Below are 27,418 nucleotides of genomic sequence, written 5' to 3'. Positions count from 1 at the left end.
TTTAATACATGTATGTATTGCCCAGTGATTATCACAAGTTTAATGAACATCTGTCACCTCACTTAATTACAGTTTTTTTTCTTGTGATGAGAACTTTTAATGTCTACTCTCTTAACGACTTTCAGATATTACAGTATAGTGTTAACTATAGTCACCATGCTGTATATTACATCCCCAGAACTTATTTATCTTATAACTGGAAGTTTATACCTTTTGACCACCTTCACCTGTTTCCTCCACCCCCTACCCCCTGCCACTAGTAACCACCAGTCTGTTTCTGTGAATTCGGTTTTTTGTTTTAGATTCCACATGTAAGTGAGATCATACAATATTTGTCTTTATTTGTTTGACTTCACTTAGCATAAAATACCTTCAGGGTCCATTCATGTTGTCGCAAATGGCAGGATTTCCTTCTTTTTTTATAGCTGAATAATATTTATTATCACCAGATAGAGACTTCTGTGTGTGGCTTTTTTCATGTTTAATATTTTAAGATGTTGATATATCATTGGAAGTGATTTTTGTTAGTTATTAGCTAAATCAAATATATAAACTTGTACCATAATGTGGTTTCTAATATGTCTTTTGTTCTTAAAATAAATCCTCTATTAGTAATGCATAAAAGCCAGCAACTCAATGAATACGAAAACAAAGCTTTGTTGCATCAATCAGGGCAGAAGTCAGGTTTTCCTGCTTCTGGCTCCTACAGTAGTTTGTTCGTACCTCTCTCTGCCTGTTGTGTTTAAGGGCCAGCTTGTACATGCCTGAGTTCTTCGCTACTCTGGAGCCTCTCCAGGGCAGAGCTGTCTTACTTCTGAATTTCAACCACTTAGCCATTGCCAGATGGGAGATAGGTTTAGAGTCATTTTGGGTGGAAATGCTGGGAATCTGCAGTTTCAGGAGCAAAAATTTAAAAAAATAAAAGCCATTGGAAAAGACAACTGTGGCTGCTCTGTGGGGGCAAGCTGCAGCAATTTGCAGGGACATTTTAACAGGGACATGTATCCTTAGGGGCAACTGAAGAGTTAAAGGAAAATATATCTGTGAGCACAGAGACTATCTGTGATAACTATGGTTATCACAGTAACCATAATTCCACCTTACTATAGAAGGTACACAGAGAAAAGCAAAATCCTGGGCAATCAAAACCTAGAATTGAGAAAATTAAATGTTGTGTTTAATAGAGAAACGATTACTTAACATAACAATTTGGAAATAGAATAATTTCCATCTCAATAATGTATACTCTTTATCAACTCTCATGCATATCAAAGCAAGTGCCAAGGAGAAATAAGCTATAGGAAATAATTTATTTTCTTGTAAACATTTGATTTAAACATCCTTCTGATAGCCTGAGATTCCTGGTTAACAATTCCAGTATTTTCATCACCCCTGTGGCATGCAGCACCCCAGAACTGTATACATCAACTTTGTGCGTGTCGGTGATTGTCACATGCAGGTAGTTTTCATAACCAGTTTAAGACCTCTCAGTCTTCAGGTTTGTGTTTCCATACCATGGTTCAGTTTATTCTTAATTGTAAATAGTAAAAGGTACTGATTAGGAATGCCATCTCTGGATTTATAACTCGGTTTTTCACTGGGTTATATTCACTAATTGTTTCAACTTAAGCAAGTTAGTCTCTCTAAGCCTAAGTTTTCTTTTCTGTAATACAGGAATAAAATACCTTCCTCAGAATATTATTATAAGGACTCAGTGAACACAAAACTTAGCATAGAGCCTGGCAAATCATTCTCAGTTTTCATCAGGTCATCGTTATTTGTTGCGAATCATTTTTACATATCGACATAGTAGTAGTGTACACTCTTCACCACTACGCTTTGGTGTCCGATTATTTCTTTCTTTATACTTCACCTGTCCTTCCCCCTCCCCCACCACTACCACCACACACCCCATACTTTTCCAGTTTCCTGTTTCAGATTACAGGTGCAGAGTCCTCTGTTCGGATCTATTGCCTGTGACTTATAATCTGTAGGGATCAGGAAGTATCTTGAGCCAGTGTATTATGTAAAGGCAATAGAAATAACCACGTGTTTGACTTGTAAGCCAAGATTTTCTTACAGAGCCCTTCTTCTGAAGAAGAACTTAAATAAACAATACAAAACAAAACAAAAAGACCTTACCCCACTATCACTTAGAAATGTAACCAAATACAGCCCCCTCAAAATGATTACAGTGTGGAGGATTGAGAGGTGAAATCAGATGAACATATGGGAAATCTATGATCCTCATGGTTATGCCGTCTTGAACACTGACATCACTTTGTGTTGAGGTTCCTAGCATATGCCTTGGGCAGCGCGTGCCCCATAACTACTTGGATAGGACTTGTCTCTTGATACCTGAAGGTAGGGGTGGGTTCCTGTAATCCATATTTATTACTCCTGCTCAACTGTCTGATACCTTCATATATGAGGGGAGGAATGGCGCTTCCCCAGTGCTCAGGCTTATCAAGCTGGATTTCTCAGTGGAGATGGTTCCAGTTGTAATTGCCTCACTGAAAAGGAAACGCTTCATAGAAATCGTCTTTGAAGAGTTAGGCGGAAAGTAACAGCAGGTGCCACAGTGATGCTTTCCTCCTTGTCAAAGCAACTTCATTGGGGGAGGTCTTTCCTGCCTTGCTTTCCTTCTAGTTGACCCTTCTGTGTTGGGGTTTTTCATAAGACCTCACCACCGTAGCTTGTACTGGTGTGAGGACTCCCACAGTACCCTTCTCAGTGTCCTAGTGTCTTCGGGCAAGAATGCAGTGGAGCAGAGGAACAGACCTGATGGACACGAGCCCAAGTCTGAATTTTGCATTTCTAGATTTCTCAACACTGTTTCATACTCTGAGGAAGTGTTGAACAGCTGTGCATAATGACTGTTCCAGATGCCATTTCCTAGATATAATTTAAAGGATTCTTGGTGCTAAGAGTAGGGAGTGGTTTAGAGAGAATCTAAAGTTATTAGCCCTATTGGTAGATCACTAATGCCTGCAGACAGCTTGTACTCCCAGCAGTATTGCAAGGGGAAGCTGTGGCAGGGTGGTTGCTGAGGAATTCTGAGAAATTTATTTTGTCCACAACTGGCCAGAATAGTCACCCACTGGTTATGAGGTTGCAGCATTTTAGAGCTACAGAGAGACCGGCACCAGGAAGAAGGAACCAGGCAACTGCCAGGCTCTCCTGTTCTCCAGTAATCAAAAGGAACTTCATACACTGCTGAGAGCCCTAGCAAGGTGAAGTGTGGCTTGGGACCTTTGGCGTGCCCAGAAATGGTTGTAGTGACAAAAACAGGAGAGTAGGAAGAGGAAATTCAGTGAGAAATCTGTGAGCCACAGATCCTTTGCAGCTTTCAAAACCAAAGCCCAGGTGAAAGCCAGAAAAATCCCTATGAAGTGTTTTGGAATAAGTCTGCAACTCAAAGTTTATTTGTCAGTAATTGACTCTCTCAAGTACTACATTAAATATTCTCCTCTTTAAAGTGTTTTTTAATTAACCATCTCTTTAAATGTTGGTTACATCATAACATTACTGTAATAAAAGTTGGTATTTTTATAAGAGTGATCTCACCTGTCCGTATTCAGATAATGGATTTAATGATCCAAGTAGAAAATTATCCAGTGGGCAATAACACGTATTTCCCGTATCCTCCTCCCGTCTCTGCTTGATCCCCTCCAATCTCTTCGTCACTGCAGCTGGAGTAAGTTTCCTACCATACAGACTTAATCACGTCACTTCATTGTGTGAAGTCTTTCGTTAGCTCCTGTGGACTTCAGAACAAGGTACAACCTCCTTATTGGGGCACAGAGGCTGTTCATGACTTCATCTCTCTCCGCCAGCTCTCCAGACTTATCTCCCATATTCCAGCCTTTTTTTAAAAATTTATTTATTTATTTATTTTTGGCTGTGTTGGGTCTTCGTTGCTGTGCGCAGGCTTTCTCTAGTTGCGGCGAGTGAGGGCTACTCTTGGTTGTGGTGTGCGGGCTTCTCATTGCAGTGGCTTCTCTTGTTGTGGAGCATGGGCTCTAGGCATGCAGGCTTCAGTAGTTATGGTGTGTGGGCTCAGTAGTTGTGGCGCACGGGATTAGTTGCTCCACAGCATGTGGGATCTTCCCAGACCAGGGCTCGAACCTGTGTCCCCTGCATTGGCAGGCGGATTCTTAAGCACTACACCACCAGGGAAGCCCAGCCATTTTAAATTACTTCCAATTCCCAAGCGTGCCATGCTCCTTCATACTTTTTATTTGCTTGGTATACTCCCCACAGTGTGCTCCCCCAACTTGAAGACTCAACTTGGACATCAGTGCTCTAGGGAACCTTTCCTGCCCACTGGTTCCCACCAGATGCCCTTATCTGGGCTAATTGTCTTGTGGACGTGGTGCCTCCAGTCCCTCCCTCCCCCAGAGACTGTCTTATTATCTGTTTTCCAGGTTCCTAATACAGAGTAGATGCTCAGTAAGTATTTGCTGAATAGATTAATGATTAAGTGTTTGAATGAGTGAACAAATTTGGTGTGTTATGGAAACTACAAGAGACTGTAACTAGCCACTTACGGCATAACTTTTTGTTTTCAGTGATAACAGATGTCAGAGGGGCCTTAAAATTTAGTTTTGGGGGGTTTTTGGTAGAAATTACCAGTATGTACCCTTCTGAATAGGATTTCACTTTTGTTGCGTTTTTTTTTTTGGTCAGAAATACAGAAGTAGAACATAGTTTTTCAGTGAAGAACAGCAGCTTAGAGCTAGACGTAGAGATAAAGATGTGTGTGTGTATACGCTTATAAATGTATATTTGTATATACACATAAATACACATATATACATATTTATATATACATAGGTGGTGTATATATGCTTATGTGCCCATACATATGTACACATATGTGTGCATATGTACACATTTGTATGTGTATATACATATATGTGTATGCATGAACATGTGTGTATGTATGTGTATCAGAGATTGGTACAGATCAATAGTCAATAAGCGTCTTAGTGATGCCTCAAAGGAAGCTCTGTCTCCATCCAGCCTGCTTGCTTTCACCTGAAGTATGATTGTAACACCTTCCCACTCTCCTACTACCTGGAGCCTATTCCTAGAAATGTCATAGACACTCAGAGTTCTGATAACATTTCCTCTGCTACATTAAGAAGCAGAGTCCATCTGATTCATCTTTGCATACATCCAACAAACATGTCCCATATGCCTACATGTGGCTGTATGAAAACTATTAAGTGCATAATGAATGGTTACCAGTTACTCGGTGATTATGTCTCAATAACTCTTCCTTGCCCTCATCGGCCATCTCTCCAGTGTCCATCTCAACCTCAACATACACAACTTTGCTGGCAAGTCCTTTTAGTGAATCATGGGTGATGTATCACACCAGGCTCTCCCTACATGAGTTTCTTTCCATCAGATGCCAAGGTTCGCTCCCATAAACCATGAAAGCTCACTGCCTTGAGAGCCACTCTCCGGAGGGAGCCTTGGGACTCGCTTATAGGGCCAGGTGCACGGGCTGTTTTCAAAGCATTACAGGTTGCTGGTGTTGTATCCGTGTTGGGAGGGGAAGTGTTTTCTAATAAATGTTTTTGTCTTGTCTTCTAGCTTACATTTTACTATGGTACTATAGATGGTTGGTGTCCAAAGGAGTACTATGAAGACATGAAGAAAGATTTTCCAGAAGGAGATATTCGACTCTGTGAGAAAAAAATACCTCATGATTTTATCCTCTATTTTTACCAGGAAATGGCAGATATGGTAGCTGACTGGCTAAAGGATGATCTGTCCAAAATATAAATACTGACACAAGGAGCAAGCCCTGACAGCTAGTACATAAAGGCAGTAGGTGTACTTAGTAGTAAGTAGTATACTTAGTAGGTAAATGTTTAATTTTAATGTTGGATATTAGAAGAGAAAAACGGTGAGACCCTCTTGGCTTAAAAACTATCAGCTCCCAGCTCCCCATGCTACAGACTGAAATAAACACAGTTGATCAATATTCCATAGGATTAACAACACATTTTCCAAGACTCAGGGAACACAGTGACCTAAACAAAGTCTCTTATGTTTGCACGAGATGCCCAGTGGCACCATACAGTTTATTTTGGTAGGCAAGATCCTTTCAGACAAAAGGAAATCTAAATTTAGTTGATTTTAATTGAGTTACAATAGGCTCTCCTAGAGAAAATTATGAAAGACCTACTAGAAAATGTAAGAGACCGCTGAATGTTAAGTGTGTAGTCGGATATGTGAAGCATGTGAGATCATGAGAAGGATACACTGAAGTCCAGTAGCAGGAAGTGATGAGCAGTGGATCTTGGCAGTGGACCTGGGTCTCTCTTAAGGACAGAAGGTGAAGATCAGCCCAGACTAACTTTGCACAGGTCTTCGCTGAGATCATCAGAATCAGACTGGATATCAGGACAGCCTGCACAGCCCACCTGTTACTACCTTGCAGCATGTCTCAAACCACCAAGTCAGCCTTCTGTCTGGCCGCCAGTGGCACAAGCCCCAGCAGAGCCAATGGCAGGGGAAGCACTGCTTGTCTCCTTTCCCGAGGAGTGTGACTTCCCGATCTGCCTGCAGTAGTCAACAAATAAGGCTCGTCAGTCATTCCTCTGGTCAACTAACAACTAATAAGAGTTATTGAAGGATCCCAATTCTGCCTTCCTCCACAGACAGCTAGCAGGCTTTGGCTGTGAGCTCCCCGCAGGCTCTTGTTCTCCAGAGCCAAGGTGGGGAGGCCCTAGGCTGTCCCAGATCAGCCTTGTACCTGCCACATGCAACTGCCCCTTCTGTGATATTTTTTAGTCAAACTCCACTGAGGACCAGCAATGAACCAAGTACTATAAAGGCATTGTGGATAGATTGTTAGCTACATTATGATTCTTTTCTTCTGAAAATCTTCTAGTAAGTAATTTTTGAAAGGGCATCTTCAAATTGCTGACTAGAGAATTACCATAAGTGATTTCTCCATTAGTTTTGTTAGTTGGAAAGAAATTGTTTTGCTAATGAACCTAAACAACCCATTAAGTTAAGTGAATTCACCCTCTCCGGGCACCTTGCGGTCCAGTAAAGAAGAAACTTGTTCTCTGGCCTAGAGCAGGCTAACAATATTGCTTCCTTCCCTAAATTGACTCAATTCTGGGACCTTAGGAGCCAGTAAGTCCCGCTGACTGCAGAGATGGTTGATGATAGATAGAAACATTCCATTTTCTCCTAGAGGAAATCCCTCACGGTGTCCCGTTCCTTAAGGACAATGGGATGTTGTCCTTCTTCTCAAAACCTAAAGCCCCCTGATGAAAGATTCACCTCTGATAGGTGCCAGCCCAGTGGTGAGCGCTGTATGAGTTATGACCCTTTGGCGTGGCTGCCATGTCAGAGCAAATGACTTCTCAGAGGGGAGGAGCCACGCTCCAGGCAAGCAGTGCTCTCGGCTCCGGAAAGGAGCCGGTAGATGCCTAAGCCGCTGGCGCAAGGCTGCATACAGAGTCCTTATTGGCAACTGTGTAGGGAAGCCTTCTAGAAATCTGATGTTAGGAGCTCGGTCTCATGGCTTGAAGTGCCTTGCATACAGGAGATGCTCAGTAGTACTAAGCAAGTACTGGGTACGTCATGCTGCTGGAATGAAGAGTAACACGCCCAGCTTTCCTTTTAGCGTGACCTTACAACATCGCTTCCTATTTCAGGAGTCCACGTGTATGAAATTTTGTCTGATAAACCAAAGGTTACCAGAGCTTAAAAAATGATAAGAAGTAAAATGATAAAGTAAATTTCCTGTTTATCATCTAAGCACCAAATGAATTTTCAAAATAAGTGTTTTACCCCCACTTTCTGACCTTGCCTGGCCTGATCTCTGTGTGTTGGGGGAGGAGGGGTACAATCCTAGCATCCTCCTGAGTTAGACTCGGGTCAGAGTCTCTCTGTTAAGTTGAAAAGCCACTTTCTCAGTGCTTCTTGTAGAGAAGGAAGAATCAGATTTCAGGAGATTGAAGTTCATTTTATTTCATTAGGAATTAAGCAAAAATGTTTCCGTGCATATGTATGAGGTGATAGGGTATGTGAACTCTGGAGGTCTTACTGTCTGTGTGATTTTAGACAACTTCATCTAATTTCTCCATGCCTCAATGTCCTCATTTATAAGATAGGATTAATAATAATATGTACCTCATATTGTTGAAGAATTCAATGGGATGATTAAATAAAAGCCTTTAGCACAATGCCTGACCAAGAGTATCTTCTCAATAAAGACTGGCTATATTAATAATAATTATTATTAAACATCATCATAATAAAAAATAAAAGACTAAAGTTGGTAAGCAGTGGATGAAATCCATTTCCAGAAGCATTTCTGCCTGTATATCCCGGTCAGCCACTTGAATGGCCCTTGTCAAAGATTTAATAACTTCATCTGGGGTTATCTAGGGCTGATTGAAAGGCCTAAACTGGAAATCATGACCAGTTGTTCTCAGTCTGCTCTGGACCATGGGGGAGAATCTCCAGAGGCAGCCCCTGTGGCTTTTCGTGGCCAGGTGTCCAAGGCAGCAGCCCTCTCACCATTGGCCTCTCCACTCAACCCTTGGAGAGCCAGTGACCTCCAAAGGCTTGATTTTTCGTTATCCTACATTATATTAAAATTAAATTTAATTCCAGACATGAGGAGACACAACAACTTAATATAATACCTGATTCTGGATTAGATGTTTTTGTTATTAAAAAAAACTGTTGGGACAGTTTGCAAAACTTCATTGAATGGGATCTGAAGATTAGCTGGGAATAAGAGACCAATGTTAATTTTCTGATTTCACTGGTTGTATTGTGGACAAGTAGGAAAATGTCCTTATTTGTACTGAAGACACACAAGTGCCAGGGAACCATGGGGCATTATATCAATTTACTCTCAAATGGTTCAGAGAAAAAAAAAGTTCTTTGTTCTTGCAACATTTTTGTAAGTTTGAGATGATTTTGAAATATATACGAATAATTATTTTTTAAAAAAATACACTCTCCTTCTGCATCTGTCTCTTATTGCTTCTTTTACAGAAAGTGAATTACTTCTTCTAGGAAGTAAATGAAGACTGGGGTTCAAATCCTGCATCTGTCATTTATGAGGTTTGTGATGTTCAGAGGCTTAACCTCCCCGAGCCCTCTCCTTCACTCCCCCACTGGCCCTCATCTACAGAAGTACTTGCGTTAGCTTTTGGACTTCGGAAGGGTTTTGTTTGTCTTTAATGGGGTCAAACGAGGTCTTGCATATAGTATTTAGCACCCTGCCTGGTAGATGCTCTATTAAATGGTGCCTAAAGGAGAAGGATAGCAAACTTGTCTCCCACACTCTCTTCTCTTTGGTGCAATGGAGGACTCCTCGATGTCCCAGCTTCTGCAGTGTTTCATCCAGCCTGAAATTTGATTCTAATCGTCTCAGCGTTTCTGGTTCATATTGGTGAAGGAGGAGGCCACTCGCTCACCCAACACAGCTTTCTGACCCCAGGCCATTGCAGGCCTCCCACACACAGCCCAGGACACCCAAACATCCCCTCGAGGAGCTTATAGTCCTTTGAAAAGATGTAGGAAGCAAAGTGTTTCTTAAATAACACGAGGCATCATCTTTGTTCCTGGCCCCCTCTTGCCAGAGAGAAGAGATGTCCTTGGGCTTCTCCTGTCCTTGCTGGGTGGGGCTTAAGGAGCAGGCAGTGCCGGGGCCTGAGTGTGCTCTGTGAACTAGTACATCTCTGAGGACTTAAGGCTGAAGCTCTCCTGTAGGAGTGCCGGGGACAGGAAAGATTTCCGTTCCCAAGGGGCTGAGATTCCTGCCTCTGTGCCCTGGAGGTGTAGGTGAGTGATCACAGTGGCCCACGTGGGGAGCCAATGGGGGACATGGGTCTGTCCTCTCCAGCAGGCTGAAGGCATCTCCAGAGCAAAACGGTGAGGGCCGGGGAAGGCTCCGGGTTGCCACAGTTCTGTAAAGAGAAAACTGCTGGAGGGAGGGTGTGGCAGGGCTGCTCCTGGTGCCAGGAGGACAGGTGGAACTTGGGTGGGTTTGGAAGAGAAAAGAACAAGTCCAGAGAAAGAGCGTGCTGCTCACCCTGCACTTTCACAGCATCTCATTCAGGCCTCACAGTCGTGTGTTACCACGAGGGTGCCAAGCAGGTGACGAGCTCAAGACCTCACAGCTACTGAGTGACAGCGGGGCTCTGCCCCAGCGACACGGCTTCACCCCTACCCACGCACCGTGCTGCCTCCTGAAGGGGACAGCGGGCAGGCGGCCAGAGGAGTGGAGGCTTGGGGAAGGGGTCACGCGAGGGCCGGCGAAGGCCAGGTTGTCAGGGGAAGGGAAGAGGAGAGCGTTGGGAACAACTGAGTAGCATCAGAAGAACAGAGGATACAACAGATGCGGCTTTGGGGTGCGGGGTGCGTATCAGGCAGCGGCCTATGCGGGTCGGAGCGGGGGCTGAGTCCCGCGTTCCGGTCTCGGCAGCTTTGCTACAGCCACCGGGTGCTCCAGACGCACTTACTTCCCTCTGTTCCTCCAAACTTGTGCTGTGCCCTGAACCTTTGGGATCAACCGCTCCAGCTTTGAGAGTGCCCGTGCCTCGACCCCTCCCCAAAATACAACCGCTTCTGCCCCACAGAGTGGCCTCTCTCTTTCTCTCTCTCTCCCCCCCTCCTCTCTCTCTGTCTCTCTGTCTCTGTCTCTCTCTGTCCTCTCTCTCTTTCTCTCTGTCCTCTCTGTTTCTCTCTGTCTCTGTCCTCTCTGTCTCTCTGTCCTCTCTCTTGTGTGTCTCTCTCTCTGTCTCTCTCTGTCCTCCCTCTCTCTGTTTCTGTCTCTCTCTGTCTCTCTCTCTGTCCTCTCTCTCTGTCCTCTCTCTGTGTGTGTCTCTCTCTCTCTGTCTCTCTCTGTTTCTCTGTCTCTCTGTCCTCTCTCTCTGTCTCTGTCCTTTCTGTGTCTGTTTCTCTGTGTCTCTGTCTCTCTCTCTCTGTGTCTCTCTCTGTGTCCTCTCTCTGTCTCTTTCTCTGTCTCTCTGTCTTCTCTCTCTGTCTCTCTGTCTCTGTCCTTTCTCTCTGTCTCTGTCTCTGTCCTCTCTCTCTGTCTCTCTGTCCTCTCTGTGTCTCTCTGTCTCTGTTTCTGTCCTCTCTCTCTCTGTTTCTCTGTCTCTCTCTCTGTCTCTCTGTCCTCTCTCTGTGTGGGTGTCTCTCTCTCTGTCTCTCTCTGTTTCTCTGTCTCTATGTCTCTCTCTCTCTGTCCTCTCTCTCTCTGTGTCTCTCTCTCTGTCTCTCTCTGTTTCTCTGTCTCTCTCTGTCCTCTCTCTGTCTGTCTCTCTCTGTCTCTCTGTCTTCTCTATCTCTCTGTCCCTCTGTCCTCTATGTCTCTGTCCTCTCTGTCTCTCTTTCTCCTCTCTCTCTGTCTCTCTCTGTCTCTCTCTCTCTGTCTCTCTGTCTCTGTCCTCTCTCTCTGTCTCTCTCTGTCTCTGTCCTCTCTGTCTCTCTGTCCTCTCTGCCTCTGTCCTCTCTCTCTGTGTCTCTCTCTGTCTCTCTCTGTCCTCTCTCTGTCTCTCTCTCTGTCCTCTCTGTCTCTCTGTCTCTCTCTGTCCTCTCTCTCTGTCTCTCTGTCTCTGTCTCTCTGTCCTCTGTGTCTCTCTCTCTGTCTCTCTGTCCTCTGTCTCTCTGTCTCTCTGTTTCTCTGTCTCTGTCTGTCTCTGTCTCTCTGTCCTCTCTGTCTCTCTGTTTCTCTGTCTCTTTCTGTCTCTCTGTCTGTCTCTCTGTCTCTCTGTCTGTCTGTCTCTATCTCTCCCCCTCCCTCCCTCCGTCTGAACCCTCACAGTCCCCTGGTCATGTCTCTATTGAAGTACTTGCCATTATTTCAGGAATTAGATTTTTATCCTCCCTGCCCCACTATCAACACTCCTTCCTGCCCTTAAAAAGAGAGTCCTAGGAGATGGGATTTGTATCTTAGTCACCTCTCTGTTCTCAGGGCTTATAGAATAGGGCTGTCACACAGAATAGTCAATAAATATTGTTTCCTAAATTAATAAAAGTTCCTGCCATAGGCAGCAACATAGCATAGGTTGCCTAATAGGCAACGTCTCCAGAAATACAGTTCCCTCAGTCAGACCAGCACGGAATCCCATCGCTGGGACTCCTTGTCCCTCAAAACTGAATATGTAACTGGCTGTATGACATGGACTTGCTGTTTTATCCCTTAAGCATTTCCTCAGCCTTGCTCTGCACAGTTGGGTCAGACAGATTCCAGGACAGAGACTGTTCACTATCTGGCACTAGCAAGGCCACGGCACGTCGCGGCCCATTCTTCAGCCCGTCCGGCTGCAACTGTTACTTCCATTCTTCTATGATTAGAAAACCTCTGGAGTTTGGGTATTAGCAACTACCAAGTATGCGGTTATTACTTGTTGAGCCCTAACCCTGTGTAACACCCCAAGTGGGAATTACAGCAACAATACACGAGAACCCGCTCCGGGACAGCAGAGAGTTTTCATTTTGTATCGCATTCCTCAGACACTCTGGCAGAGGGGCTGTGCTGACCTCCCCACACTGGGACAGACTTCCTTGCTGGGTGAGTCTATGGGAAAATTCCTCTTCCCGGGGATGGGAATGTGACCCTGTGACTGGGCGTCCATGACAGCCAGGAGTGCGGTGCACCTGCAGGGCCTCCCTCCCTCACAGAGGAACCAGGATCCCACCTCTGCAAACCCACTCTCGTCAGGCTTTGCAGAACATCTGGGCTTCCTCCCGCTGGCCGCGGCTGCAGGGCCATGCACCTGCATGCGATTAGGGCTCAGCAGACGCCCCCAGCCTCACGGTCGGTGGCTGCACACTGGTGACACATCACAACGGCTGAGTTTCTCCCCAGATCACTGTTCCTTCTGAGCAGAAGAGCTTCCCAGGGATACAGGAGCACAAGGCATCCACAACCAGGTCGGGCAGCTCTGCCCTCAGCAGGGCAGCAGTTGGTGGCACCTTTGCTTTGACCTGCCTTGGAGTGAGCAGAGAGCGGGCATTCCAGGGCACACCAGGGCCGGGGGAGCGGAGAAGTCAATCTTCGCCTCCTTTTAGCATCAGTCTTTGCAGGGCGTATAGACCGTCTCGCATCAGTGTTCGGGAAATAGGATAAAATTTTAAGTGCCACCCCTGACTTTCCTTTCTCCTTGTAACTAGCCCTTCTCAACTGAAAGTGTACTCCTCCAACCACAGAATTCCAGGGTAGGTCAAGTGGAGAGTGAAAAATAAGAAAATGAAGACCTGACCAAGGATCGTTAAAGCAAAGCAATGTAAGACTGTACACTTTTCAATGGCTGAGTCATAAAGCTTTTATGTTTACAGCAACCTGCCAAGTGAGTTAGTTACAAGGTGCATTTCTATCCCAAAGAAAGAGACTCCTTTATTTGGTAGTAATGAAAGTAAGAAGCAAAAGGGGAGCAGACTTTCTTGATTTACCTTTCACCAGAGCAGGACACATGACCAAGGGGACAGGCATTAACACCCTGCAGGAACACTGGATTACAGCGGACGTGTGCTGCCATCGCTCTGTGAAAAGGTGTGTCACACTGGCCCGATCCATATCCCAGAGGAGGTGATCCTGGTAACAAGTCATTAGTGAGGGCAAGTCCTTGTCATCGTCCCACAACTGCTGTTCCATCACTTACCCTCTCCCAGAAATACTTGGGAACAGATGAAATAGCTTTCTCCTTCAACCATAGGAAACAGGTGTGAGAGCCAGGGCAGCAGTGCAAGGCCGTGTGGTCGGTCCTCTCTTGCCTGGTCTAGGAGAGATGGGAACAGATGAAATGGCTTTCTCCTTCAACCATAGGAAACAGGTGTGAGAGCCAGAGCAGCAGTGCAAGGCTGTGTGGTCGGTCCTCTCTTGCCTGGTCTAGGAGAGATGCTGAAGGAGCCAAGACAGCATCACACAGCACAGATCTTTGTACTTGTCCAGAAGAATACTGAGCAAAGGTATCCTGCCAAATTCGCCGTAGGACTTTGTTGGTTTCCCTAGAATATGTAATTGGCCTCACAGAGGACGCTGCTGCAGTTGGGCTTCTGCCACTGGAATTCAAAGGCACAACTGTGCAGCCTCCAGAGTGGGAGTGCCCAGGCTTTCTAGATCCTGCAGCAGCTCGATACGTCTGAAAACAGAAAACCTTTCCACTCACACTGCGCTTGGAATGGCAACGATCACTCATGACAAACGCCGGCGCTCGTTTTCCAAAGAGAAAATGTTTTCCACTCATTTTGGCCTCTTCTCCCCCGAACCCAAGCTGGATTCTTGTACCTTCCCATGCAGTGTCTTCATACGGTATGGGGCTGCACAGCGTCCTATGCAGTGGCACACCAGTCACAAAGACCCAGGAAGCAGCAGCCCCATGCCTGGGCCCCCCGTCCTCCTGGACTTAGAGCCTGAGGTGTTTCAAGGGGGAGTGGTTAGCTTAAAGACTCATGGGCCCGGAATCCCTGTTTCAATGCAGTCACTCCTAACGCCTCAGTGGCTGGCTGGCTGTTCTTAACATGGGAAGGCCGGATCTCAAAAAGTAGTTCTTTAAAGACCAGTCAGGAGCAGTTTTATCAATAAAATATTTAATCAACTTATCTGTACAAAATATTAAAATGGTTAATGAAGAGTACACAAGCATGTTTAACAAATATATATTGCTATATCATTGTCAAGAAAAATAGAGATGGTTGTTTTACAGTTCATTTACATTTCATTATGTACATCTATTTAAATTTGAGAATACATATACACAGTGGATTTGTACCTGCCCTCGAAGAGTTCCCTGCTGGCCGGCCTGGGCACGGGGGCAGCGTTCACGACGTCAGCTTGCACTGCCCAAGTGGCCAAGCAGGGCAGCAGGGAGCTGGCCCGATCTCCAGCCCCCAAGCCTCAGAGTTCTGCCCTGGCTGAACCAGAGCTGGAAAACAGGTGACAAAGGAGATTCCAGCTTGTGTTAAATGAGTTTAAAAACCTCTCCCCCTTTCCCACCTTACTCCCAAGCCAAGCTGAGAAACACTACGTGTCACTGCAAAATGAAAGGGACTTCTCCCCCCAAATAATTAATTTTGTCTTCAGCTGCTGAGGGAATGGCGTGTCATTGAGCTGTGATGGCATCACCGTCACTTCGAGTTTTGCCCATTTCCTTAAAATCACAGTATTGGAGTTTGGAGTGTGTGTGTTTGTCAGGGGGCAGGGTGCCCATCACGTCAGATGCTGCTGTCCACCCAGGGCCCGCTTAAACAGCACCGCAGGTAAGCTGGTGCAGGACTTCTGCAGAAGCCTTCATGGTGAGAAGAACTGCTTCTTCATATATTAAAAAAAAAATTCTATCCAAACTTTTCAGAATCCCCTATTGTCATCTGCTAAAGGACAAGTAAAAATCGTAAAAAAAAAAATCCTTGTAAAAAATCATTAACTTTTCATTTGGGGTGAAATATTTGCAGCTAAAAGACCTAAAGTGACTCGATTATGATTCTTTGTCGTAAAGAACATAAAAGCTGTTCGCACTACAGCATAAAGTGAAACACCAAAAACAAAACAATTACTCTAAGGATGCTCGTATTCAATCCATGATTGATCCAGGTGGAGCGTGACCGAGAAGTTCCCCTTTCCAGAGCCTCTGTTCCTGGCTTGGAACTTGAGTACTTCCCAGCCAGAAAACATATTTTATCACGAGCTTGCTTTCTCCCTGAACTGTATCATCACTTTCTAAACAGAATGCTGAATGGCTGACTTTGCTCTGACTCTGACAGGTCCTGACCCGGAAATATAAGTTGCAAAGAAATAAGCCCGACTCTTGCGTGCACCCCTTCCTCAAGCCAGCCTGCTCACCTCAAGCCAAGCTGCTGTTGCCCTGAGCCACGGGGATACGTGCATCTGCCCTTGGCAGCCTTCAGTCACTCAGAGATAAACATGCAGACAAGGAAAGGCCTTTGACACACCTTGTCAGTGCTTTTCAGACCCACTCACCCCACTGAAAAATCCGGGTGAGGGCCGCTCAGGGGTGAGAGGTCTGAGAGAAAGCAAGCTAATCAGAAAGAATGCACAACAGGCACAAGTTGTGTGCAGCTGCACTGAACCACCAGCTAGAGGCTGCCCTTCCCCATCCTGCGGCCCAGGGAACGGTGCTCAAGGGAGGTTCAGCCTGTGTGCTCCCGACGGGTTTGTGTTTACCTCTAATTCAGCAGGACTCCTGTGAATAAGCCTGGCAGGGTGGGGGTCTGGTCCCTCTCAGCCACGAGCACACCTCAGCCCCAGAAGGCTCAGCTGAGGTTCTAGATCCTGGCAGCCAAGTGTCTGAGCAGAGTCCAGGCTGGGAGCAGACACCTCGCCCCGCCTCTAGATGCAATAACCGCTGGTCAGGTGGAACAGCACAGAGACGAAAAGAAGTGGCTGCAAAGGAGACAGCCGCTGGCCCGCCCCCGCCCAGCCAGATCTCCAATCACAGCACCACCACACTCCTGCTTGCCTGCATCTTAAAAGACAGTGAAAAAGAAATGCAAAAGCTCCACTGTGCCACCAGGCCTAAAGGTGCCTGGGACTTGACCATCAGAAGCTTCTCCGTGTTTCTTAGACAATTTATTTCACATCTCATTACTGACTTAGAAAGAAGATAAAAATTTCTGCACTGCCCTAATAGCAGGAGGAAGGTCATCAGGAAAAAAGAGTGAAAACTGTGTTTCATACACCAGCAGGCTAAGCTGCCCTGCTTACAGACTTACCTGCCTGCAGAAACACCTCGCAGGAAGCGTCTGCGAACACTGCAGCCCTCTTACGTTGGAGAGGGGTGCATGTGAGAGAAGCCAGTCCTTTCTTCTGCCAGCACGGCACACACAGTATATACTAGAATGTACTAGAAGGGGCCTGCAGGACCGCTCCCAGAAGGTCTGCACAGGCAAAAAAGCGGACCACCACTCACTGCTTGCGCTGCTCTGGGGATGCATTTGTACTTTTCAACAAGTGTAAGCATGACTTGAAATGCAAACTAATTTTTCAACGACCTCACACCCTTCGGTTCCACCCTGGGAGGCCTGGATGGCTCTGCTGTAGCCGCTGCTGCTGCCATGAAGCCCCAACGCGAACACTGCCTATGGCTAAGCCCCAGGCCCGGGGCACCCAGGGTGCCGGCAGTTGCGGGGCGGGTGAGAAGAGGCTGAGCTCCGGGTGCACAAACGGCCCGAGCAGACAGCAGCCCTGAATGAGTGACCAGCCCGTGCCGCAAAGGTCAAATCCTCGATCACCCCCTCTGACTGACTAGGCTGATTTCCACCCCTCTCCCTGCAGTTGCGTCCAGGCAGGTGGCTCTCTGCAAGGCTGCGATGGTGGCCCTCCTGGAAAGAACAGGCTTCTCTCGCCTAACGCCTCTTTGCAAGTTAACTGTTCGTGCAGTTTTCAGCTCTGGGCACAGATTAAAGTCCAGGACAACACAAAGGGAGGAAGAAGCCTGCTCCAGTAAAGGCCCGGAAGGCTCCAGGTACCGAAGGCCGAGCTATCAGAAAAATCAGAAGCAACATCTTTTTGCCCCCTCCTTTCTAGTGTTCCTTAGTGTTTAACTCTGCCACCATTTTCCAGGGCCTAGAAAAGAAGAGAAAGAGTAGCTCTCTGGTACCTGGCCCTGGGTCGCAGCCCCGGCAGCTGGGTCGGACACGGGCATGGCAGGGAGGTAGCTGAGGGGCGGGTGGGGGCCTGGCGGAGCAGTTCATCCTCAGACGGGCTGTCCCAGGGACTCTGGGACAGTCCGGCTCGCCAACAAGGCACAGCCTCTTCTCTCCTCTGCTCCCACAGAGGCACCAGCAGCATGGGCGCCTGCCCAAGACTGAGTGCGGCTCTACCCGCCCCGTGTGAGTCCAGGCGGAACTCAAGCAGCGCTGGCAGCGCCCCTCAGCTGGGACACAACGTGAGAAAGGTCGTGACTTTGGTGAGCTGAGCCCTAACCAACCCGCCCCCCCCCCCAAGATCGTGGCCTCCCCCGCGCCTGCCTTGCCCCAGGGGGAAATCAAAGCACCATCCAGGAAGCACCAGCAAAGGCTAAGAGTGTAATGAACACATACACACACACACACACACACACACACACACACACACACACACACACACACGCAAAAGCTGCAGCACTTGTGACAGCGGCTCTGGGACTGGCTCTGAGGGAACCTTCTCCAGAAAGTCACATCTGCTCTGCCTTTGAATGACGTCAGTGGGCTCTGGGGACAAAGGAGAATCCCAGAACCACGGGACCTGAGCGCTCCTCATTTTATAGGAGCAGAAGTTGAAGCTCTGAGCAGGGCGGTGGCTTCTGCAGAGATGCCTTGTGGAGCGGGCTTCCTGCGGTGGCCGTGCCGGGTGGGGCAGTTCAGTCCTGGGTGTGAGGAGGCCATGGTGGGCTCGGCCGCCAGCGCCACCCACAGCCCCTCAGAGGGGTCTAGCTGCCTCCCATTCCCACTGTCCTCTAGCTGTTAGGTTCACTCAGCCGCTGACTCCTCCCTGCCCAGGCCAGGCCCTCTCTGAGAGGACGATGCCGGCCCCTGGCCCCTTCTAACTGCTGCCTTCCAGAGCCTCCCAGCCCACCCGGCATCACACTGAGCCAGCCCTGCTTTCTGGACCTGCAGGAGGTTCTGTGTCCTGAGAATCGTTTGTGGCGCAGAGATGGCTGCAGTGCTTTCTCTTCCTCTCACTGGATTTTCTGGAGAGCACATTCAAGAGGGGAAGAGTCTGACTCTGTGCACGAGCTGCTCTTGAAAAGCACTCAGTTCCTCTCCCTGCTTTAAGAAGATCCGTCTACAGTCCACAGCTATTTTCTGCTTTGAGTTTGAATGAAGTTGAGATCAGGATAAGTGACTTGTAGGGTTTGAATTACACTGGGATCACATCCACAAGGTGCTCGGTACTCCCTTGAGCACTGGTAGAAGCGAGGTTTCTACTCCGGCCGACACCTCCAAGAGCTGTCAAGGGGGAAGTCATCGCACTGGGGTTTGACGGGTGACTCGCCAATCACACAATCCACTCCTCTTCTCCCTCCCGTGCCATGTTAGCAGTAAAATGCCAGGACAGGAGGGCGAAGGGGAGTGTGTACACGATGAATGGCACAGCTCAAGCCCGCTTCCCCAAGCTAAGCTGACAAAGCCTGCCACCCTCTCCGGAGGACCCAGCCCCCCGACTGGAAAGCCAGAATTCAGCCAGACAAGCATTGCGGCATCGGTGGGCACTGCCACCGGCCAGGGCAAGGGTCGCCCTTGGTGCAGAAGTCTGGCTTCAAGCAGCAGTGACCAGACTGCCTGGGTGTTTGACACACCTGGCACCAACCCCCTGAGGGCCCCAGCTGGCCTGCCCTGTGCTCCCCAGCCAGGGATGCCAACCCTCCCTCTCTAGCAGGAAGAGTAGTTTGAATGATCTCAACTAGCAGTACAAGATTCTCCCCCAGCAAAATGGAAAATGTGATTTACTTTGAGAGGAATACGTTGGTGACCACAGGTGAGATGGGGAGAGCCACCTTCGCTCGCAGTCCTGACACACTCCGTCCCTGATTGTCAACAGCCAGCTCTCTCACCCATGGGGATGGGAGATTCCAGCTGGGTGATTCGGCCCTGCCCCCTGGTGTCTAGAAGACAGACAGACGGTACACGGCACTACCAACTGTGCGGGCGGAACACGCTTCTCCACATCTTGACAAAGCTACTCAAACCACAGCTCTGCAGCAAAAACCTGTCTGCCGCCACACGTGATGGCCCTTTTGCTGTCTTTTTTACAAAGTGCAGCACACCATCCCCTCCATTCACCTGCTTTTAACTCTGAGACGCCAGAAGCCTGAGATGGGCCACGGTGGTCCCTGGTGGTTACATGCAGCTCTGGAGGAGATCTAGGAGGCATTCCTTTTACGTGATAACACACTGAGGGCATAAGCGGCCATCGAAGGAACCGTCACTGACCAAGGACAGCGTTCCCCATCCAGGGGTGCTGCCTGGACTCAAGATGCAGGGAGATGCCCCCCTTCCGCCGTCATTTACAACGCCCCTTGGGAGAAGCAAGTCAACAGAGGAAACAGAAAATGAACATTTTTTTCCCGCCATAAAAAGCTCAGGCTAAATCAAGACATTTCTTCCTCCAAACTGTTTTTCCTAGCCACTAAAAAAGCATCAAATGTTTGCTTTTGTCCAAAGATACTATATAGCCTAGAATTTCTCCAAAATAATATTTAGCTATAGTTTTTCAGCTCCCTTTCTAAAACTTCTAATACCACATCTTTTAATACTTTAGTGCCATTTAAAAAATTCTTCATTATGACAGGTATCAGAGCAATCACCATGCAATTATTATTGAAATCATAGTTTAGAAAAGGAGAGTGCGGCTTCCCTGGCAAAATTCGTAAATGTTTGCCCAGTCATTGAAATCGGATGGAAGCCACTTTGGGATTGTGTTATTTGTTCGTTTTAACCTGAAGAGACTGTTGCATTTTCAGGTTATGTATAGCTACTCACATAGCCACAGCATATAAATTCACATTGTAAGTGTGCTTTTTCCTCCTTTGGGGGAACTTTAAAGGATAAAAAGGACTCAGGTGGGACCCTTAAATAAATTAGCTGTATCTAAATCTTTCAACTTTCTCTTTCTCTCTTAAGAGTGTAATCACTGAGAATTAAAATTTGTATAAATTGTCTTGGACCTTAGCATCCAAGACAAGAAGGGCAAGATGAATGCCTCTTGGGGACCCTAAAGGAGAAAGCCCAGCACAGCCATAAACGGGAGGACCCAGGAGGGCTGCAGGGTTTCTCAAGGAAGCCCTCGGAGCCCCAGACAGGTGGAATCCAACTTGTTTCTCTTCCCTCTCCCAACCATTTACACAGGCCACAGAGGACTCCCAGGCAGAAATGAACCAAACAGGACCACGAAGTCTGGCATGTTCGACCTCCCTTTTACATGGACAGACACTCCCACCATCAGCAAGAATCCTGGGAGCAAAATACAGAGACTGGGGGATAGGCTTCCACCTCCGGCCCCCATACCGCCACCCTTCTAAAGGGGCCACAGCAGCCGAGCTGCAGATGCCCGTCCACGGAGCAAGTAGGGGAGGGGCCGACCTGCCTCCTGCTCTGAACCACTGGGTTGTGGGGAGTTGAAATCTCACAAAAGCACTTTTGTGTGGCTTCACTTCCCGTTACTATCGCACTGCCAAAAACCACAGCAACAATACAGTGAAAGCACGTCAAAGCCGACACAGCCTTGATAGCTAAGCACAAGCACGTGTTGGCCACTCGAGGGCACCATTTGGAGGGGGCTGTGCCTACCCGGCAGACAAGCCCCAGTCCTCTGCAGGAGTCCGCCCTAGGACACCTCCGGGCCTCTTTCAAACCCTAGGAGCCTCCTCCCAGCTCCTTAGGAAAACCTCCTGGCAGGTCTCTAGGGAAAGCCATAGCGCCCCCTTTCCCCATCCCCAGACATTGCACTAGCTTCCTCCTGCGTGCCCCCAAGGCACTGCGGACACCGCGGTCTACCCAGCTTAGGAGCTGCAGAAACTGACAGATGCCGCGCACCCCCGACCCGATGACACGTCAGGTCAGACTGGCGCTTTAAAACCTCTCCCCCATCGCACCTCCCCCCTCCGAAAATTTTCTTTCCACTTTCTAGATCATTCCCAATTGGAATTTGTATTTTTTAAAAAAGGTGGTGCTGACCGTTGCAGAGATCTGGGAAGCTCCACAATGCAGTCTTTCCAACAAATGTTCCTTTTCAAAACTGGGAGAATGTTAGATTTTGAAAGTTCGAGGAAAAAGATAAGGCCTTTTGCAGCGGTTCCTCCCCAGAATAAATGGCCCCGATGGAACGCAAGCCTTCGGAAAGGGCATTACAGCCCTTCCGTCGGTCTCAGGTGCAACACCGGGAACTCTGCCCCCCAGCGGGCCGTGCCCCACACTCAGCCGGAAACAAAAAGGGGTGAAATGAGACTCAAGTATCCCTTTAGCTCCCCCATGCTGAAGCCCCCAATTCCCTAACCCGTTTCTACCCGATTTGGTGCCGGTTACTGTAACAGCAATGCAAAGCCATCCTCCCCCCAAAAGGGGGCGGTGGGCGCAATGGTGATCTGTTTGCAAAATACACATGACTGTGACATTCGGTAGCGTCAAGGTCATCTCTTCCCAGGGCTTTCGGATGCTTCCACCGTAAACGTGCGCATGAGTGACGAAGTGTGTGGGTGTGAGTGTTGGTGTGTGAACGTGCGCTCTTCCTCCTCCGTGCGGCCGCCGGGCCAGACTCCGACACGCAGCCACGCTAGGTGACAGGCTCGGCCCGAAGCTGCTCTCAGCGGGGAGTCCTTGGTGGCGCGGCTGCCCCCTCCCTGGCCCGGCCTGGCCCGCATGCTACCTGCAGCCGCACGCCTCCACCACCATGTCCTCGTATTGCTTGTAGACCACGTTGTTGGCGGCGTCGATGTAGAGGATACTGATGGGGCTGAGGCGCGCGGGCACGCAGCAGGAGGCCGGCGCTGCATCCGGCGCCATGGAGTTGAGCAGTGTCTGAATGATGGCGTGGTTGGTGGGCTCAAGGTGCGAGCGCAGCGGGAAGTCGCAAACGCCCTCGCAGTGGTACGCTTCGTAGTCCAGCGGCGCGATGATCCAGTCGTCCCAGCCCAGCTCCTTGAAGTCCACGTGCAGGGGCTTGCGGCTACAGCGGCTCCGGCCCCTGCGCCCGTGGCTCCGGCCCTCGCCCCCGCCGCTGCCCTGCGCTGCCCGAGTCCCGGCCAACGCCGTCCGCCGCCGCCTGCGGCCGCCGATGACCGCCGTCGGCAACCCCATGCCAGGTCCCTGATCCGGCGGCGGCTCCGCTGCCAGTGCGGCCCCGAGCGCGCGGGCCTGGGCGCGGATCTCTCGGAACAGGCTCTCCTTCTTCTGCGTGCGCGAGGAGACGACCAGCAGCGCGCGCTCCTCCTCCGCCGCTCCGCCTCCGCCCCGCGAGTCGAAGCCCAGCAGCCGCAGTGCCAGTGGGACCGGCGCGGGACCCGCCACTCCGCGCAGCAAGAGGCAGAACGCGCGGGTGGCGCGCGGCTCCCGGCGGTGGCGCCGCAAGGCGTCCGCCACGTCGAACACCTCCCAGCGCGCGGTGTCCAGGGGCTCGGCGGCCCGGGAATGCAGCAAGCGCGGCGCGCGCGCGGCGCTGGGGCACGTGGACAGCAGCAGCAACGGGGGAGTCGCGCTGCCGGGTCCCCGCTCCGGAGACTCGCGGCGCAGCACACGCAGCTCCGCGCCCACCACCTCGTCGGCGTCGGGAAGGCTGGACACGTCGAACAGGAAGTTCAGGCCGGTCTCTGCTGCCGATTCGTCTGCCGGGGACGGGCAGAGACAGAGAAAGAGCGGTGTGAGAGCGAAGCCGGCACGCCTGGCCGCGGGGCCTCCTAACTGCAAATAGCAACTACCCTGGACGTGAGAACAAGGCTCGCTGGAGCCGGCGCCTGACCGGGCGTCTCGGCTCCAGCCGGAAAGCCGCCAGCCTGGTCCGGAAGAAAGGGAGCCTTAGGTTCAGATTATCTGGATCTGGGTTTTCGTTCATCGAGCCAAACGATTTCCGACAACCCACGGACATCAACTGAACGCACCCCCTCACCCGAGACCAAGACTTAAGGCCACTACAGTCCACTGCCTGCCCCAGAGCCATGGGTTTTCGAAGACGAGGTCGGAGGCCAGATTTTCAGCCGCTGGCATAAAGAAGGCCCGGTGGGCGCATCAGAGGTCGTGCGCCTCTTCAAGACCTGGAGGCCAGGCCGGCCGCGGTAAGGGGACTGCTGGTTATGGCCCTGCTTAGCCGCCACGAGAGCCTCGGAGTCCCGGTTGTGCGAAAACTCTTGTCCCCTGTAAACTGCTTCTGCTACCTCTCTTCCCCAGCCCAGCCTGGACATTCCAGCCGGCCACGATCTCCCATGCAGGCGGGGGCTCGTCTAGAAGGGGAACGCGCCCTCAGGGCTGCAGAAACCCTTTAGTGCCTCCAGCCTCCTCGCTTTGCTGAAGGGGAACTGAGGCCCAGATTAGGGGCCCGGCGCAGCCCCTGGTCGCGATGGGGAACTCCAGGCTCAGCTTCTCCCAGTGTTTCCGCCACCTCCGACGGAGGGGAAAGGCGGCAAAGGAGCGCAAGCCACCTTCTGGGAAGGGTTTGAGGCAGCCGGGACTGCCTTGCTGCCGTGAGGGCAGCGAACCGAGTGAGGTCTCCCCGCCAGTACCCTCTGGTCCCCTCGCAGACTGATTCTTTCCCTCCGTTATGACTCAACTCGGGCTTCGGGATTTTACTTCTGGTTGTGGGCACTTTTTTCTTTTGGGGCTCAGAAAGGAAAAAAAGAGTTGAAATTCCCCCAAGCAGCAGATAAGGAGCTCCCTTTGAAGAAGGTCATATGGTTTCGTTTTGCCCCAAACGCGAAGAGACTGTGCACACTCCCCCCACTATTGGAGATTTGCTCACCAACCACAGATGCCATGCCATCGACTCCTGGGGTCTGAAGTCTGGGTGTTGCGGTGACCTCAGGCAGCCCTGCTCCAAGCTGAGGCTCAGGGTGGAGAGGGAAGCAGGAGAGGCACTGGGCAAGTGCTCCCCACCCCTCCCCCGTGCCTTCTCCCAAGGGCTTGCTCGCTGCCACACTTTCTCTGAGCTTCTGCAGCCTCTCTCAGCTTTGAGATGCTGCCCCTGCATCCTCTCCCTCCAGAGGGAGGAAGGAGAGGCGGCCTTACCAGCCTTGCCAACCAAGCAGAGCTCCCCAGGAAAGGATTTAGCTCAGGCTGAGACCACCGAAGGCCTAACTCGACCTAAGAAAGAACATCTGGTGCCTCTACAAGCTTAGGGCCCTGCACATCTCACCTCTCCCACAGCTGGGAGCCCACTCTGCAGAATTAGGACTGGGGCCTTCCCTGGCTCTGTGCACCAGGACCTGGGCTCCCTATGAGTACCCTAGCAGCCCATCCAGGATGCATGCCAGGCCCTCGGAGAATGCTTGAAAGTTCCCACCAGACTATAAGGCCATTTGGGCCCAGGATGCCCCTGTATCCCAAATAAAGCAGTCTGTGTAGACGTTATGTGTATGTTGGAGGGGGCGAGAGATTTGATCTCTGCCCCGCCTCTACCTGCTTTCCCAGGCTAGGGTCGGGCACATACAACCCCCAGTGGCTCCCAGGCAGGACCTGGATTGCAGCAGCACTTAACTTTCCGGCCCTATTTGCCTTTCTTTCCTTTCTGCCTTCCATTCTGGGTCTCTGGCTGGATAGAGTTAAGGCCGAAATTACTTGCATTTCCTCCTGAAATTAGTTAAATTTTCCCTATCTGTCTGTTTTAATGGCTTCAATAGAGATTAATAAAATCCAGATGACACTCACCGACCACCACAGTCTCACCTAAGTCCTACCTTTGGAGGGCTCAGGGCGGAGTAAGGTGGGGTACTTGGTCCCAGAGAAGCCTGCATTCCTGCAGCGTCGCTGGCCCTCCTCTCCTCTCTACACAACCGGAGTCCTTCACCTCTGGCTCCCCCAGGGGCCTAGCACAAGGCAGGCACCCATAGCTACACACCTCTACCCAGACGCAGCCTGCCTAGAAGGGCCCTCCCCATACCTGGTGATGCCACCAGCCTCTCCAGAACCATCTACTTTAGTCTGATGCCTGCTGTGTCCCGCATTCCCCTCATTTCCCCCAGTTTGTACGGCCCCCCGCAAGACTGGGAACTGCAGAGCAACGAAGCAGCCGCCGCCACCACCACTGCGCAGTCCCTCTGGGCCGGGCCCCCTCCTTGCTTCTCCGGATCTCCAAAACAGACTGCCTCCTCGAGGGGACCCGCCGGCCGGCAGGGCCCGGGCAGCCCGGCAGAGGGACGGGCTCAGCCCTCCGGGGCCGGGCCCCGCAAGCTGCCGCGGCTCTAGCCACAGTCCAGGCGCTGCGGGTTCGGGTGCGTGGGCCTCGGCGAACTTTCTAACACCTGAGGCTGGGATGTGCGGGGACCAAGGCCCCCCGAATGGAATGGTGCCGGGACAAGGCTCCGGCGGTGACCTCAGCCTAGGACCCGACAGGATGGACTAGCGCAGTGGAGGTGTGAGTACCTTGGGTCGCCTGGTCTGCGAAGCCGGTGATTGTGTCCGCGCGGCTGTGGCGGCCAGAACCCGAGGTGGAGGCGGCGACTGCCCCGGCCGGAGCCCTCCCGGCCAGGCTCCGGTAAAGCGACATCATGAATTGGTGCGGCACCACCGAGCCGTTCCTGAAGCCGGAGCCCGCGGCGCGGCGCGCGGCGCGGGGCCCGGGAGCCGCGGCGGCCGGGGCAGCGGAGGCGCCCGCAGTCGCGGCGAGGGTCCTCCCGCCGCCGCCGCCGCCCCCCGGACTCCCGGTCGGCCCTGCCCCCGCCGCTCGCAGCACGGCGGCCGCTTCGAGCCCGTCGCGAGGGCGGCAAGCGCTCAGCAGCCAGAGGCACAGCGCGGCGGCCGCGCTCAGGTCCATGGGCTCCGAGGGCCAGGCGGGCGGGCGGCGCGGGCTCCGTGGCTTCGGGAAGTCCCCCGGCGCCTTTTGAACATAGTGTTTAATAATGGGGGAAGTGTGCGCAGCAAGCTGCGGCCCCCCCTCTCTCCCACCCCACCCCCGCCCAACGCCCGGAGCAGCGCCCCCTGCTGAACACTCGAGCGGCAGCGGCGCGCGCCCTACTCCGGCCTAACGCTGAGCCCAGGGCCGGAGCCTCCTCCCCAGCCGAAGCGCTTCGCCCCCACTCTCGCTAGGCGAGTGTCACCGGCCGGAGGCTCCCGCGACAAACCGGGGCGCCGCCTCGCTCTCCCAGGGCAAAGTGACCCCCTCCGCCCTCGCTGCGCCCGGGCCAAATGCGCCCTCGGGAGTCAGAGGCTCCGAGATATCGCGCGTACCCGCCCAGCGTCTTCCCTACTCCCCTGCGGAGAAGCACCCGCCCCCCGCCTGCTCCTGTACTGCAGGGGCCCGAGACGCCAGAAGTGCGGCCGCGGAGGGGCTCGGCCTCGCCTGTCAGTGCCACGATCCCGTGGCCACCGCGCACAGAGAGGCCACCAGGGCGCGCAGGGTTGACACAAAAGCGCGTTTTTGATCACCGGTTCTGCGGTTCCCCACCCTGGCACAGCTTCCAAAGATCGGAGCGGGAGGCCGGAGCCGGGGAGGAGACCCGTAGGGAAGAGAGGGCTAGCGGCTGGAAGGGCAGGCCGGAAGGACAGCGGGACAAGGACCGACGGTCGAAAATCAAAGGTTTGGGCGCTGAACACGCGCTTAGACGGGAGCCAGGATCTTAAGGGAGCTCAGGAACTACGAAGGCAGCCCCAGGGTGATGAGGGGACTCCCGCGCGGGAGCGGCTCCCAGAGTTCGTCTGTGCATCGAAAGTGAGGACCTTCCGCCCGCCTCCCAGGGGCCCGGCTAACAGAAACGGGCTACCGGGTATGTTGGGGCGCGGG

The 27,418-nt window shown here is 51.1% G+C and overlaps 2 protein-coding genes across 5 annotated transcripts in view; one reads left to right on the top strand and one right to left on the bottom strand.

Moving 5' to 3' along the window:
- LDAH (lipid droplet associated hydrolase) overlaps nucleotides 1–8,975 on the top strand; it is a 94,648-nt gene extending 85,673 nt beyond the window's left edge. For all 3 annotated transcript variants that reach the window (XM_082851842.1, XM_082851840.1, XM_082851841.1), the window contains one exon: nucleotides 5,605–8,975. In XM_082851842.1, the coding sequence (XP_082707968.1) occupies nucleotides 5,605–5,796 (192 nt within the window). In that variant the 3' untranslated portion in view covers nucleotides 5,797–8,975. The remainder of the gene's footprint in view (nucleotides 1–5,604) is intronic.
- A 13,381-nt stretch (nucleotides 8,976–22,356) lies between these two features.
- Nucleotides 22,357–26,452, bottom strand: GDF7 (growth differentiation factor 7; the record flags this gene model as incomplete). Of its 2 annotated transcripts, none has more annotated exons than XM_082851561.1 (2): nucleotides 22,357–23,315; nucleotides 26,062–26,452. In XM_082851561.1, 2 exons carry the CDS (start codon nucleotides 26,450–26,452, stop codon nucleotides 22,357–22,359), a joined length of 1,350 nt encoding a protein of 449 aa, XP_082707687.1. The 2 variants fall into 2 exon arrangements, with proteins under 2 accessions (XP_082707687.1, XP_082707688.1); XM_082851562.1 differs by having other exon boundaries at nucleotides 22,357–23,303.
- Between the last annotated feature and the right edge of the window lie 966 nt (nucleotides 26,453–27,418).

The sequence above is a fragment of the Leucopleurus acutus genome (genome assembly GCF_964270905.1).
Source record: "Leucopleurus acutus genome assembly, chromosome: 12".
Classification (NCBI taxonomy): domain Eukaryota; kingdom Metazoa; phylum Chordata; class Mammalia; order Artiodactyla; family Delphinidae; genus Leucopleurus; species Leucopleurus acutus.
Note: the sequence above shows the minus strand (reverse complement) of the source record. Positions and strands in the feature narration are given on the sequence as shown.